A 14667-nucleotide genomic window follows, 5' to 3' on the forward strand; every position below is an offset into this window, starting at 1 on the left:
TTTATCTCCCTGGACTTCAGATTGTTTATCCTTAAAGGTCAAGTCCTTCCTCTCGGTTCGTGAAGATGTATGATGCTGGGGAAAACTGGCTCAAAGACACCCCATACACGCACTCACACACGAACCCACATCCGAACAATGAGGGAGGTAGGAGCTGGGGAGAGTGGCGCGGGGTCACCGCCAGATGCAGGGTGTGGCAACCTCTAGGCGGCCAAAGTCTCTGGCTTCCAGGTTCTTCTGTTTGCTTACTCCCTATCCGGGGGCCCAAGGCGCTGTCTCCGCCGCCCAAGCCCCGCGTAAATCTGGGTGACCTCGGAGACATCCGTTAGAGCATGAGTTCCCGACATCAGGCGGCGGCGGTGGTCCGGGAGAAACCCGGCGGCGGTGAGATAAGCCTGCCCAGGAGGCAGGGGGCTGGGCTAGCTGCCCCGCCCCGCGCCTGACTTCGTTGGGGAGGGAGACGCCCGGCTCCCGCCCCTAACTAGCCCAGCCGCGCGGAGCGCCTGGGAGAGGAGAAGGAGCCGACCTGCTGAGATGGAGGCGACCGGCACCTGGGCGCTGCTGCTGGCGCTGCTCCTGCTGCTGACGCTGGCGCTGTCTGGGACCCGGGCCCGAGGCCACCTGCCCCCCGGGCCCACGCCGCTACCACTGCTGGGAAACCTCCTGCAGCTACGGCCCGGGGCGCTGTATTCGGGGCTCATGCGGGTAAGGGGCTCTGGGGACGTCCTGGCTACGGGCGGGGGGATCCCTGGGAGAGAAACCCGAGTGCCAGGGCGAGGGGCTTTTCGGGTATCCTAGGGAGGAGGCAGGGTCAGGGGTCCCAAGGCAAAGGGGTTGCAGCTGTCCGGGGGTTGGGGGCAGGAGCAGGTTGTCCAGGGCTGAGAAGGGGAGAGGTGCCCGGGAGAGAGGATCGTGGGGTGGGGGGCCAGGGCTAGGAGGGGCAGAGACCTCTGCCTACAGAATCCTGGGAAGGTGATGGGCAGGGACTGAGGCTGAGAGAGACAGGAGTCCTCCAGCCGAGAAGAAGCTGATGCGGCTGGGCTTGTCCCAGAGGGAGAGGTAGCTGGAGCCATACAGGTGGGGCATGCTGAAGAGGGCACAAAGAAGAAAAGGGGGAGGCGTCCCTGCGGGGAGTTGGAGGCAGAGAAGAGGCTGGAGGGTTGCAGGCTCAGAGAGGGGGTCCCGCTGAAGGATCTGCCTGCAGAGAATGCAGGATGGGAGGATGGGTGGAGCTCAGTTGGGAGTTCCTGGGACGGGGGAGGAAGGAGAGCAAGAAAGAAGGCAGAGGCAGCCCCAGCCTTAGGGGATAGCAGGTGGGAGTGGGAAGAGGCCTGAAGTTTCCCATTCAAAAGGATTCTGGGTGACTTCAAGGACGTAGAAAAAAGGGTGGGGTCTTGGGGGAGAGATGGGGTGGATACTCAGCAGTGTCTGCTCCAGAATTTCAGGGTTTTGTGGTGACTGAAAGGGGTGGCTGGATATTGGGTGGGCAGGGAGGGCCCTAAGGAATTAAGGGAGACCCAAACTGCTTCTGGATTGCCCAGCATCAGAGGTTAGGGTTCAGCAGGAAGCAAGGGAACGGCAGGAAGTTGGGGGATGCCACTGAAGGATGTACTGGGGGAGGAGGCCCGGGAGCCTAGTGCAAAAAGAGAACTGAGCCTCAGCTATTTCTGCTGGGATGGGTGCAGGTTCCTGGTAGAGGGTGTAGAAGCTAGACCCGGTGGCTCCTCAAGTGACAGGGGCCATGATGGAGACACCTTGGATCGAAGAGGTCACAGCACCCTCCTCTTTCTTCCTCCCTGCCCCCAGCTGAGTAAGAAGTACGGACCGGTGTTCACCATCTACCTGGGACCCTGGCGGCCTGTGGTGGTCCTGGTTGGGCAGGAGGCTGTGCGGGAGGCCCTGGGAGGTCAGGCTGAGGAGTTCAGCGGCCGGGGAACCGTAGCGATGCTGGAACGGACTTTTGATGGCCATGGTAAGTCAAGGGCTGCTAGGCCCTCCGCTCACAGCCTGCCACCACTTACTGGTGTGTGACCTTTGCACATGGCTTAGTCCCTCTGTTTCCACATCTGTCAAATGGAGTGATAACAGTGCCCATCAGCCGGGCACAGTGGCTTGTGCCTGAAATCCCAACACTTTGGGAGGCGGAGGTGGGTGGATCATTTGAGGTCAGGAGTTCGAGACCAGCCTGGCCAACGTGGCAAAACCCTGTCTCTACTAAAAATATGAAAATTAGCTGGGCATGCTGGTGTGTACCTGTAATCCCAGATACTTGGGAGGCTGAGGCAGGAGAATCGCTTGAACCCGGGAGGCAGATGTTGCAGTGAACCAAGATCGTGCCACTGCACTCCAGTCTGGGCAACAGAGTGAGCCTCCATCTCAAACAAACAAACGAAAAGCAGTGCCCATCATGTAGGATTGAGTGATTGAGTGAGGACTGAGCCTTGTGCAAAGTGAGCACTCACTAATCACCAGGTTGTAGTATCAGTGATAACCATCAATGATCCAGGTAAAGCCCTGAGGGTTCAGAAAGATGCCGGAGCGCTTTCAAGGTGCTGGGGATTGGTGGGCAAGCCCTCGAATAATAGAAACAGTTCTCTATGTTACAACAGAAAGCAGGAGACCCATGCTGGGTGCTGCCAGGAACTCAGTAGTGACTAAGACAGCACCGGTGCTGCTTCCCCAGCGCACCTAGGCCAGTGGGGAAACAGACTCACCACACAGTGCCAGCCCAGAGTGGTCAGGGCCAAGATGGGGAAGCACGGGGTGAAAGGTCAGGGTGGGATGGGGAGGGGTCAGGGCCAGGCTGAGGGAAGCCCTGGGACTGTAGGAATTTAGAGGAGGTACCTGACCCAGCTTGTTTGGTGAGGGAGATTCAGGAAGTCTTCCTGGAAGACAGGGTGTCAGAGCTGAGACTCATAAGATGAGTGGGGAGGGTGTTCCAGGCAGAAAGACCAGCACCTACAAAAGCATGACTTTGAGAGAAGCATTCATCCATTCAACTGATGAATTTTCAGGCTGGACACGGTGGCTCACGCCTGTAATCCCAGCACTTTGGGAGGCTGAATGGGGAGGATGACTTGAGCCTAGGCATTTGTGACAAGCCTGGGCAACATGGTGAGACCCTGCCTCCACAAAACAAACAAACAAACAAAAAATCATTATACCTGGTCCTGTACTGAGTACCAGGTACATACAAATGACTCAGGCAGATATGGTGTCCTCTCCTACTGTGGGAGAGGCCGGCTTGTACTGCAGTAAGACAATAGAGGGAGGGAATATAATCCTAAAATGAGAGGTACAGATTTGAGAGCAAACACAGGGCACAGGCATATGTACGAGGGTAAAGAGGGAATCAGGGAAGGCTTCTCAGAGGAGGTGACGTTTGAGCCGGGACATGAAGGATGAACGAGTTAGTTCACCAAGGATGGGATGGAAAGGGGTGAGAGTGATGGAGGCAGCGGGAACTGCAGGATCATAGGCCTAGACAGGGGATCCTGACGCCCTTGAGGAAGTGAGAGAAGACCAGCGCAGTCGTAGTGGGTTAAGTAACAAAGCTGAGAAGCCAGGGAAATCCCTGGTCATGCAGGGCCTGTGAGTCACGCCAGAGTGTTTGGGCTTTTGTTTTTCCTGGGACCAGTCGATTTTAAGCAGGGAACATCTGTATTCAGAGTTGGGAAGATCCTGTGGTTGCTGCCTGAAGGGGATGAAACTGGAGGCTAGGAGCCCGGGGTGATAGGGAGGATCCAAGGTGATGGGGAGGCTGGGAGGTCCAGGGTGATGGACCAGGGCTGGGGCCAGGGGATGGGGAGGAAGGAGTAATTGGGAGAGGCCTGGGGCTCTGGCCAAGGAATGGATGGTGGGCTGAAACAGGGAGAGGAGAGATGCTGAGGCCACTTTGGAACACAGTGGGGCAAAGACAGGAGACACCCAAGGGGAGGTGCCCAAGAGACCACGACAGGCTGGCATTGGACAGGGAGGGTCTGTCTGGAGCAGGTGTCTTGGATAAGGGAGGAAAACGGTGCAGTTCCATCCTCCTCCCTCTCTGTTCAACCTCCAAACTACATGGGGCACAGGACCCAGTGGGACTCCATAAATGATGGGATGGGTGGATGGAAGGAAGGAAGGAGGAAAGAACTCTTCATTCATCCTGGTTATTTACAGAACAGGCCAGGTGCAGTGCTCACACCTGCCATTCTAGCACTTTGGGAGGCCGAGGCAGGTGGATTACCTCAGGTCAGGAGTTCAAGACCAGACTAGAAAACATAGAGAAACCCCCATCTCTACTAAAGATATAAAAATTAGCCAGGCGTAGTGGCATATGCCAGTAATCCCAGCTAGTTGGGAAGCTGAGGCAGGAGAATCGCTTGAACCCGGGAGGCAGAGGTTGCAGTGAGCTGAGATCGTGCCATTGCACTCCAGCCTGGGTGACAGAGCAAGACCTCGTCTCAATAATAATAATAATTACAAAACAGAAGGAGCCTGGGTCATCCCAGCTACCTACTTTTCAGGAGAATGTACTCCCTTAACCAAGGGCAAAGGATGGGAAAACCAGTTTGATTATGCATTTATTGAGCACCTACTGAGTCCTCATCCCTGGGCTAGGCTGGAATGGACTCAGATGGAGCCTGAAGAGTCCCCCTCAGGGAACCTCACTAGAAAGAAGGAGGAATCGGCCGGGCGTGGTGGCTCACGCCTGTAATCCCAAAACTTTGGAAGGCTGAGGCGGGCAGATCACGAGGTCAGGAGATTGAGACCATCCTGGCTAACACAGTGAAACCCCATCTCTACTAAAAATACAAAAAATGAGCCGGGCGTGGTGGCAGGCGCCTGTAGTCCCAGCTACTCAGGAGGCTGAGGCAGGAGAATTGCTTGAACCCGGGAGACAGAGGTTGCAGTGAGATGAGATCACGTCACTGCACTCCAGCCTGGGCAACAGAGTGAGACTCCGTCTCAAAAAAAAAAAAAAAGAAAGAAAGGAAGAAGGGGGAATGGGGAGAGGGGCTGGTCCCTCTTTGAGTCTAGCCTTCTGCGCAGGGGTTTTCTTCTCCAACGGGGAGCGGTGGAGGCAGCTGAGGAAGTTTACCATGCTTGCTCTGCGGGACCTGGGCATGGGGAAGCGAGAAGGCGAGGAGCTGATCCAGGCGGAGGCCCGGTGTCTGGTGGAGGCATTCCAGGGCACAGAAGGTCAGCATGGCGGGGTCACCCCAGGGTCTCCAGCTGAGTGAAAGGGAAAACTCTCCTACTGTGGCTGGGGGTGGCCCCAACCCAGGTCCTGGAATGGGCAGGAGGGGAAGCCTTTAACTCTAGGTCTGGGCTGGGGGTTCTGTTCACCACCACCTTCTGTCTCTGTCCCACTGTCTCTCCGAGGCTGTCATGACATCTCTCTCTGTGTCCCTGGTGCTATCATCCCATTCTTCCTGGGTCTCCATCGCTCTCTGTCTCTTTTCTTTCTCTCTCCTTTCCTCTATTTTTCGGGCCCTAAGTCTATCTCTGTTTCTGTCTCCTTGTCCGTGTGATGGTCACTCTGTTACTTTCTCCCTGTCTGTTTCTCTGTCTCTATCTGTCTGTCTCCTTCTTTGCCTGTTTAGCTCTCTCCCTGCGCTGTCCATCCATCTGTCTTTCCCTGCCTCCCTGTCTCTCTCTGGTTGGGTTCAGCCCCAACCTGCTCCCCTCTGCCTGGCTCCATCACAGCCTACCTCCCTGCCCCCATTCCCCCCAGGACGACCATTCAATCCCTCCCTGCTGCTGGCCCAGGCCACCTCCAACGTAGTCTGCTCCCTCCTCTTTGGCCTCCGCTTCTCCTATGAGGATAAGGAGTTCCAGGCCGTGGTCCAGGCAGCTGGTGGTACCCTGCTGGGAGTCAGCTCCCGGGGGGGTCAGGTGAGTGGGTGGGACCCCCCTCCAACTACCTTCCCTGAAGGTTCCTGCCAAGGTCCCATGAGAACTAGCTGCCCTTCTCCCCACAGACCTACGAGATGTTCTCCTGGTTCCTGCGGCCCCTGCCGGGCCCCCACAAGCAGCTCCTCCACCACGTCAGCACCTTGGCTGCCTTCACAGTCCGGCAGGTGCAGCAGCACCAGGGGAACCTGGATGCTTCAGGCCCCGCACGTGACCTTGTCGATGCCTTCCTGCTGAAGATGGCACAGGTGCGGGAAGGGTGCAGGGACCCCCTCTCTGAATGGGCGTGGTGACCTGGCAGGTCCCCAGCCAGGTGTCCCTGGGGACCTCGATTGGGTTCCTCTCTCTCTCTCTCTGCATGTTTCTGTGAGTATGAGTGTCTCTGTGCGTATGTGTACATCCCTTCTCTGCACATCTGTCTGTCCCTTTCAGGGCGTTGCTCTCACTGCCTCTCCCGCCCACCTGGGCATTTGTGCCCGGCTCTCTGTCTCTCCAGCATCTCTCCTCTTTCTCCCTCACACCTCGGCCCTTGTGTTCAGGCCCCATGCCCAGGGTCCTACACCAGCAATCCCCAGGATCACTTCATCCCATCCCCTACAGCCTCCCCAGACTTTTATGTAAATTCACAATTTTATGTGAATTATGGTCATCTATTAGGAAGCCTTGCAATATCAAGTTATGTTAATAAAGTCCACTTTATTAATTATATGAGAACAATATTTCTTTTCCTTTTTTTTCTTTTCTTTTTAAAGAGACAGGATCTCTTTCTGCTGCCCAGGCTGGAGTACAGTTGCAAAATCATAGCTCACTGCAACCTTGAACTCCTGGGCTCAAGCAGTCCTCCTGCCTCAGGCTCCTGAGTAGCTGGGACAACAGGTGTGCACCACCACACCTGGCTAAATTTTTTTTTTTTTTTCCTTTGTAGAGATGGACTCTCACTATGTTACCCAGGCTGGTCTTGAATTCCTGGGCTCATGTAATCCTCCTGCTGCCTTGAACTCCCAAAGTGCTGGGACTATAGGCATAAGGCACCATGCCTGGTCGGGCACGGTGACTCATGCCTATAATCTCAGGACTTTGGGATGCCGAGACGGGTGGATCACCTGAGGTCGAGAGTTCGAGACCAGCCTGACCAACATGGAGAAACCCCATCTCTACTAAAAAAAAAAATGCAAAATTAGCTGGGCGTGGTGGCACATACCTGTAATCCCAGCTACTAGGGAGGCTGAGGCAGGAGAATCGCTTGAACCCGGGAGGCGGAGGTTGCGGTGAGCTGAGATTGCGCCATTGCACTCCAGCCTGGGCAACAAGAGAAAAACTCCATCTCAAAACAAAACAAACAAACAAAAAAGGACACCATGCCCTATAAGTAAACTAGAATTAAGGTGACTCTTAAGGAAATAAATAGTTTTTAATTGTACGAACTTTGGAAGAATGGGGCCACATTCTTTAATTAAATGCAGCCTCCCTGTTTGTGGAGAAAGAAAAATTTTTCTTAACCCTATTGCCTCATTTCTTTTCTCTTTTATTGAATTTTTTTTAGTTTTAACTATAGTAAAATACACATAACATTTACCATCTTAACCATTTTTAGGTATACAGTACACTAGTGTTAAGTACATTCACACTGTTAGGCAATCAGTCTCCAGAACCCTTCATGTTGCAAAGCTGAAACTCTATACCCATTAAACAACTGCCTGTTCCTCCCTCCCCCAACCCCTGGCAATCACCTTTTTTTTTTTTTTTTGAGACGGAATTTCGCTCTGTCACCCAGGCTAGAGTGCAGTGGCTCGATCTCGGCTCACTGCAAGCTCCGCCTCCCAGGTTCATGCCATTCTCCTGCCTCAGTCTCCCAAGCAGCTGAGACTACAGGTGCCTGTCACCACGCCTGGCTAATTTTTTGTATTTTTAGTAGAGATGGGGTTTCACCGTGTTAGCCAGGCTGATCTCAAACTCCTGGCCTCAAGTGATCCACCTGCCTTGGCCTCCCAAAGTGCTGGGACTACAGGCGTGAGCCACTGTGCCTGGCCAGAAAGTAGCCTCTTGATATTAGTTCTCTCTGGTAGAAATGTTTTTAAAAATGAAAGAGAATGACTACTAACAAAAACACAGAAGGTTATAAGGGTTGATGAAGATGTGGAGACTTTGAAACCCATGTACACCATTGGTGGGAATGTGAAATGATGCAGCCCTGTGGAAAATGGTACAGCAGTTACCTGAGGTCAGCAGTTTGAAACCAGCCTGGCCAACATGGAGAAACCCCATCTCCATTAAACGTACAAAAATTAGCTAGGCATGGTGGTGCGCATCGGTAATCCCAGCTACTCGGGAGGCTGAGGCAGGAGAATTGCTTGAACCCAGGAGGCGGAGGTTGCAGTGAGCCGAGATCATGCCACTGCACTCAGCCTGGGCAACAAAGCAAGACTCTGTCTCAAAAAAAAAAAAAAGTCTACTTCCCAACCTTCCCAAAAATTTATCTAAACCCCGTGACAAAACTTTAACTTGTGGTGCTGACCCCAGGCTTGGCTGTTCTGGACACTGGACATTTACTTCCCGAAGGCTGTGTTCTCTCAGCCCCTCTGCCTGGTTTCTTTCAGGAGGAACAAAACCCAGACACAGAATTCACCAACAAGAACATGCTGATGACAGTCATTTATTTGCTGTTTGCTGGAACGATGACGGTCAGCGCCACGGTCGGCTATACCCTCCTGCTCCTGATGAAATACCCTCATGTCCAAAGTAAGAGCCTTTTCCACTTGCCAGGTGTTGGGAACAGAAGTCAGGGTTCCAGGCTGAGCAAGGTGGCTCACACCTATAATCCCAGCACTTTGGGAGGCTGAGGCGGGCTGATCACCTGAGAACAGGATTTTAAGACCAGCCTGGCCAACATAGTGAAACCCCATCTCCACTGAAAATACAAAAATTAGCGGGCGTGGTGGCATGCACTTGTAATCCCAGCACTCGGATGGCTGAGGAATGAGAATTGCTCAAGCCCAGGAGGTAGAAGTTGCAGTGAGCTGACGTCACACCACTGCACTCCAGCCTGGGTGACAGAGCGAGACACTGTTTCAAAAAAAAAAAAAAAGTGAGAGTTCTAGAGGGAAGAGTGGGTGGGCTGAGCAGACAGGCTGAGTTAGATCTTTGAGGCATCGATGGGCATGGCGTTTGAGATGTCGAGGAGCCAGAAGAGGTTCAGGAGTTGCTGACTGCAGTATGAGGCATAGTGAAAGACAAGGCAGGTGTCTGTGGGCCTCGTCGCCTTATCCTGAGCCATGGGGACCAATGGAATGACTTTGAGCAGGGGAGGGCAAGGTCAAATTGGGTTTTTATTTTTATTTTTTGTTTTTTTGTGGGGGATAGACTCTCACTCTGTTGCCCAGGCTGGAGCGCAGTAGTGCGATCTCGGCCCACTGCAACCTCCACCTCCTGGGTTCAAGCAATTCTCCTGCCTCAGCCTCCCGAGTAGCTAGGATTACAAGCGTGCACCACCATGCCCAGCTAACTTTTGTATGTTTAGTAGAGACATGGTTTCCCCATGTTGGCCAGGCTGGTCCCGAACTCCTGACCTCAAGTGATCTGCCCACCTTGGCCTCCCAAAGTGCTGGGATTACAGGCATGAGCCAAGGCGCCCAGCCCAACTCCAGCATTTTAGAGTCAGGCAGCTGCCGTGGGCCATGGGGATGGGCTGACCTGGAATATGGGAGTTGAGGTCTTGGTAGTGTTGCAGGAGTGGAACCAGCTGTGACTTCCAGCAGTGACTTGGGTTCTCTGAGTCTCAGTTTCCTCACCTAGGAAATGGGGATAGATAACAATACCTACCTCACAAGGGTGCTATGGGAATTAAGAAAGTATGGATGAGCCAGGCATGGTGGCTTATGCCTGTAATCCCAGCACTTTGGGAGGCTGAGGTGGGAGGATCACTTGAGGTTAGGAGTTCAAGATCAGCTTGGGCAGCATAATGAGGCCCTGTCTCTACCGAAAATATAAAAATTAGCTGGGCGTGGTGGTGCGTGCCTGTGGTCATAGCTACTCAGGAGACTGAGGTGGAAGGATCACTTGAGCCCAGGAGGTGAGGTGAAGGCTATTACAGTGAGCCGTCATTGTACTACTGCACCAGCCTGGGCAACAGAGTAAGACCCTGTCTCAAAAAAAAAGAGAGAGAGAGAAGGCCGGGTATGGTGGCTCACATCTGCAATCCCAGCACTTTGGGAGGCCAAGGCAGGTGGATCACCTGAGGTCAGGAGTTCGAGACCAGCCTGGCTAACATGGTGAAACCCTGTCTCTACTGAAAATACAAAAATGAGCTGGGCATGATGGCAGGCGTCTGTAGTTTCAGCTACTCGGGAGGCTGAGGTGGGAGAATCTCCTGAACCCGGGAGGCGGAGTTGCAGTGAGCCAGGATTGCGCCACTGCACTCCAGCCTGGGTGGCAGAGCGTGTAATCCCAGCTACTCAGGAGGCTGAGGCAGGAGAATCGCTTGAATCCGGGAGGCAGAGGTTGTGGTGAGCCGAGATCGCACCATTGCACTCCAGCCTGGGCAACAAGAGCAAAACTGTTGCAAAAAATAATAATAATAATAAAATGAAATAAAATAAGAGAGAAAGAAGATAGATGGAACACCCAACACACAAGATGTGTGATCTTTGGGCTCAGTGAGGGCTGGGGGACCACTCCTCCCCACCTGTCAGCCTCACCCCAAACTACAGCTATACAAGCAGATGGGCTTCTGAGAGGGGGATCCCTGGGCCCTATCCCTGACTGACTCCTGCCCTCCTCTTGCTTGCAGAGCGGGTACGTGAGGAGCTGAATCGGGAGCTGGGGGCTGGCCAGGCACCAAGCCTAGGCGACCGTACCCGCCTCCCTTACACCGACGCGGTTCTGCATGAGGCGCAGCGGCTGCTGGCGCTGGTGCCCATGGGAATACCCCGCACCCTCATGCGGACCACCCGCTTCCGAGGGTACACCCTGCCCCAGGTGGGTATGCGTATGGCTGCTGCCCATGGTTCTCTGCCTCGGGGCCTGAGCCCTGGTGGTTTGCTGTCAGTGTCTCCCTGACTTTTTCTTGATCTTAGTGTCTCTCTCTCTCTCTCTATCTCCCTCTCTCTCTCTGTCTCTGTCTTCCTCCTCCACTCCCTACCCCCCTGCATCTTTCTCCTCCTTCTTTCTCTGACACCCCCTCCCTTTCCGCATATTTTTTTTTTCTTTTTTTGAGACAGAGTCTTGCACTGTCGCCTGGGCTGGAGTGCAATGGCGTGATCTCAGCTCACTGCAACCTCCGCCTCCCAGGTTCAAGCAATTCTCCTGCCTCAGCCTCCCGACTAGCTGGGATTATAGGTGCCCACCACCACGCCCAGCTAATTTTTTGTGTTTTTAGTAGAGACGGGGTTTCATTATGTTGGTCAGGCTGGTCTTGAACTCCTGACCTCGTGATCTGCCCGCTTCGGCCTCCCAAAGTGCTGGGATTACAGGCGTGAGCCACCGCACCCAGCCACACTTTCTGCATCTTTTAACTCTTTCTGTTTCTTTTTGGTTTGTGTTTTCTTGCCCTTTGACTCTATCTCTGGGCCCCATATGCCCCACAGATCTCCTAATTCTACCTCCTTCCAAGGTGGTTGGGACAATCGAATGAGGTAACGTACAGAGAAGCAGTTTGAAAACTAAGGAGCAAGTCCAGGACTAAGGGAAGCCCTCTTGACCCTTAGCCCCTGTTGCAGACACATTCTCTCCTCTGTCTCTCTCTCTCAATCTCAGTGCCCTTCACTGGAGAGCAGCTCCGATGCAGAACCAAAAGGGGGCGATGTTTCCCCAGAAACCCCAGCGGTTTAGTGCAAGCAGCTCCCTCCTCCACCTTCACTGCAGAATCAAACCTATGGCAGTTAGGATCCAGTGCTGCTATGCTGCTATTTTCTTTTTCTTCTTCTTCTTTTTTTTTTTTTTTTTTTTTTTTCCGAGATGGAGTCTCGCTCTGTTGCCCAGGCTGGAGTGCAGTGGCATGATCTCGGCTCACTGCAACCTCCGCCTCCCAGGTTCAAGCAATTCTCTTTCCTCAGACTCCTGGGTAGTTGGGATTACAGGCGTATGCCACCACACCCGGCTAATTTTTGTCTTTTTAGTAGAGATGGGGTTTCACCATGTTGGTCAGGCTGGTCTCAAACTCCTGACCTCATGATCTGCCTGCCTTGGCCTCCTAAAGTGCTGGGATTACAGGCGTGGGCCACTGCACCCAACCTACCCCCTCCTGTTTTGTAGATGGAGGCTTGAGCAAATCACTTCCCCCTCTGAACCTCAATATATCCCTCCTGTACATTAGAAACAATAATAGTATCAACTTGAAGCTGTAAAATAATGGTTGTAAAACAAACACCAACTCAGCTCTTGGGAACCGGTCCTGTGTACCAGACAGCAACGATTTAATGATGATAATGACAGGTATCCAGGCTTGAGGACCTGCTCTGCATCAGGGGTTATTCTGAGTGCTTTGAATATCTATTATCTCATTTAATCTTTAAAACGACCCTATACCATTATCATGCCCGTCTTACAGATAAGGAAACCGAGAGCTTGAAAAGTTTTTAGAAGATTTGCCAAGGTCACCCAGCCTGCAAATAGTAGAGGCAGGATTTGAACTCAGAGCCTATGCCTTAACTACTATTCTTTGCCTTTCTTTCTTTCTCTCTCTCTTTCTTTTCTTTTTCTTTCTCTCTTTCTCTCTCTTTCTTTCTTTCTTCCTTCCTCCCTTCCTCCCTTCCTCCCTTCCTCTCTTCCTCTCTTTCTCTCTTGACAGGGTCTCTCTTTGTCTCCCAGGCTGGGGTGCAGTGGTACAAGCATAGCTCACAGCAGCCTTGAACTCCTAGGCTCAAGTGATCCTCCCACCTCAGCCTCCTGAGCAGCTGGGACAACGGGCTCATGCCACCATGCCTGGCTAATTTTTTAATTTTTCGTAGAGACAAGGTCTTGTTATATTGCCCAGGCTGGTCTCAAACTCCTGGGCTCAAATGCTTCTCTCACCTCAGCCTCCCATGTGGCTGGGATTACAGGCATGAGCCACTGCACGCCACTCAACACTACACAAATGTTGATGCCATTATGTTTTGTGAACTAGTGTCCCTGGCACCCCAGACTTGTACTCCACACTCAAGGACCAAATAGACTGGGGTGGGAAGGGGTTTATAGTTTGATTATTATTTCCCTTCAGGGCACGGAGGTCTTCCCCCTCCTTGGCTCCATCCTGCATGACCCCAACATCTTCAAGCACCCAGAAGAGTTCAACCCAGACCGTTTCCTGGACGCAGATGGACGGTTCAGGAAGCATGAGGCGTTCCTGCCCTTCTCCTTAGGTATCTGCTGCAGCCCTGGGTATCACAAGCAGGTGCTGGCAAACTCCAGGCATCTGTGCCAGCTGGGGGCACCCTTCTGCACCCTGGGCTTACTGTTGGCCCCTCCGCCTGCTGTTTTCCCCGCGGGCCTGGGCGTTAGGAGTACTGGCTCAGCCCTCTCTCTCTCTCTCTCCTCACCAGGGAAGCGTGTCTGCCTTGGAGAGGGCCTGGCAAAAGCAGAGCTCTTCCTCTTCTTCACCACCATCCTACAAGCCTTCTCCCTGGAGAGCCCATGCCCGCCGGGCACACTGAGCCTCAAGCCCACCATCAGTGGCCTTTTCAACATCCCCCCAGCCTTCCAGCTGCAAGTCTGTCCCACTGATCTTCACTCCACCACGCAGACCAGATGAAGGAAGGCGACTTGGAAGTGGTGGGTGCCCGGGACGGTGCCTCCAGCCTCAACAGTGGGCATGGACAGGGTTAATGTCTCCAGAGTGTACACTGTAGGCAGCCACATTTACACACCTGCAGCTGTTTTCCAGAGTCTGTCCCATGGCCCACACACTCACTTGACTCATGCTGCTGTTAAGATGCACAACCACACACCCATACACAACTACAAGGGCCACAAAGCAACTGCTGCGTTAGCTTTCCACAGACATAAATATACTCCATCTGCAATCACAAGCACATAGCCAGGTAACCCACCAACTCCCCTGGATCTGCAACCTACACGTGGGAGTCTGGCTGTCACCTTCACAAGCCACAGAAACAGCCACACATGTTCACAGCTCACACGCCCTCTCCATTCATCAAACTCTCAGTGTCCCTGTCTCTGGTGCCTGGCACAGGGAACAGCATGCCCCCTCCAGGGTCATGCCACCGAGGGACTGTCACTGTCTATGGCCCCACCTCGTGCTCCCTCTCGTGGCTGCACCACTCTCCCGGCCTGTGACCACCGATGTCCACACACCCCCAACCACTGGTCCACACAGCTACCCACATAAGGCATCGTCCTGGCTCCCCAGAGTATCTTCCCACTGAGACACACCGCTCCCACGGAGGCACAGTCCCCAGCCACCTCCACAACTGCAGCCCTCAGTCAGCCCTTGTTAAGCACCCTGATTCTACCAAATGCAAACACATCTGGGTCTGCGATTATGCACAGAGACTTTGGACATACGAGGACCCTCAGACCGGAGGAACACCTGCCCAACCCCAACACGTGCTTATGTAACCATGTGGAAAGTGGCCCCTGCTGCCCCTCCACACACACATACACACTGATCTACAGCCCCTATTTGGCGTCAGAGTCCCCACTAGACCCAGTGGAAGGGGTTAGAGACCAAGTAGGGGCCAGTTTCCAATTCACCCTGTCAGGGAGTGAGCCGGATCTGACGTTCCTTGTGACTTAGGGTCGGGCTTGAGAATTAAAATTTGTTTCTGGCTTTTA

The 14667-nt window shown here is 53.5% G+C and overlaps 1 protein-coding gene across 1 annotated transcript; it reads left to right on the plus strand.

Annotated features, from left to right (window-relative positions):
- The first annotated feature begins 249 nt into the window (after window positions 1–249).
- Window positions 250–14667, plus strand: LOC100459240 (cytochrome P450 2S1). The gene is made up of 9 exons (XM_024238230.3): window positions 250–705; window positions 1807–1972; window positions 5035–5184; window positions 5720–5880; window positions 5967–6146; window positions 8496–8637; window positions 10685–10872; window positions 13094–13235; window positions 13416–14667. Exons 1-9 carry the CDS (start codon window positions 535–537, stop codon window positions 13622–13624), a joined length of 1509 nt encoding a protein of 502 aa, XP_024093998.2. The 5' UTR covers window positions 250–534; the 3' UTR covers window positions 13625–14667.

Source organism: Pongo abelii, chromosome 20 (assembly GCF_028885655.2).
Source record: "Pongo abelii isolate AG06213 chromosome 20, NHGRI_mPonAbe1-v2.0_pri, whole genome shotgun sequence".
NCBI lineage: Eukaryota > Metazoa > Chordata > Mammalia > Primates > Hominidae > Pongo > Pongo abelii.

Excerpts from the sequence above, each read along its gene's own strand:
- LOC100459240 (XM_024238230.3), top strand. The coding sequence starts at position 535 with ATGGAGGCGACCGGCACCTGGGCGCTGCTGCTGGCGCTGCTCCTGCTG. Across the intron at positions 5,185-5,719 it reads GGCATTCCAGGGCACAGAAG|GACGACCATTCAATCCCTCC; the intron begins GTCAGCATGGCG and ends CATTCCCCCCAG. Across the intron at positions 10,873-13,093 it reads GAGGGTACACCCTGCCCCAG|GGCACGGAGGTCTTCCCCCT; the intron begins GTGGGTATGCGT and ends ATTTCCCTTCAG.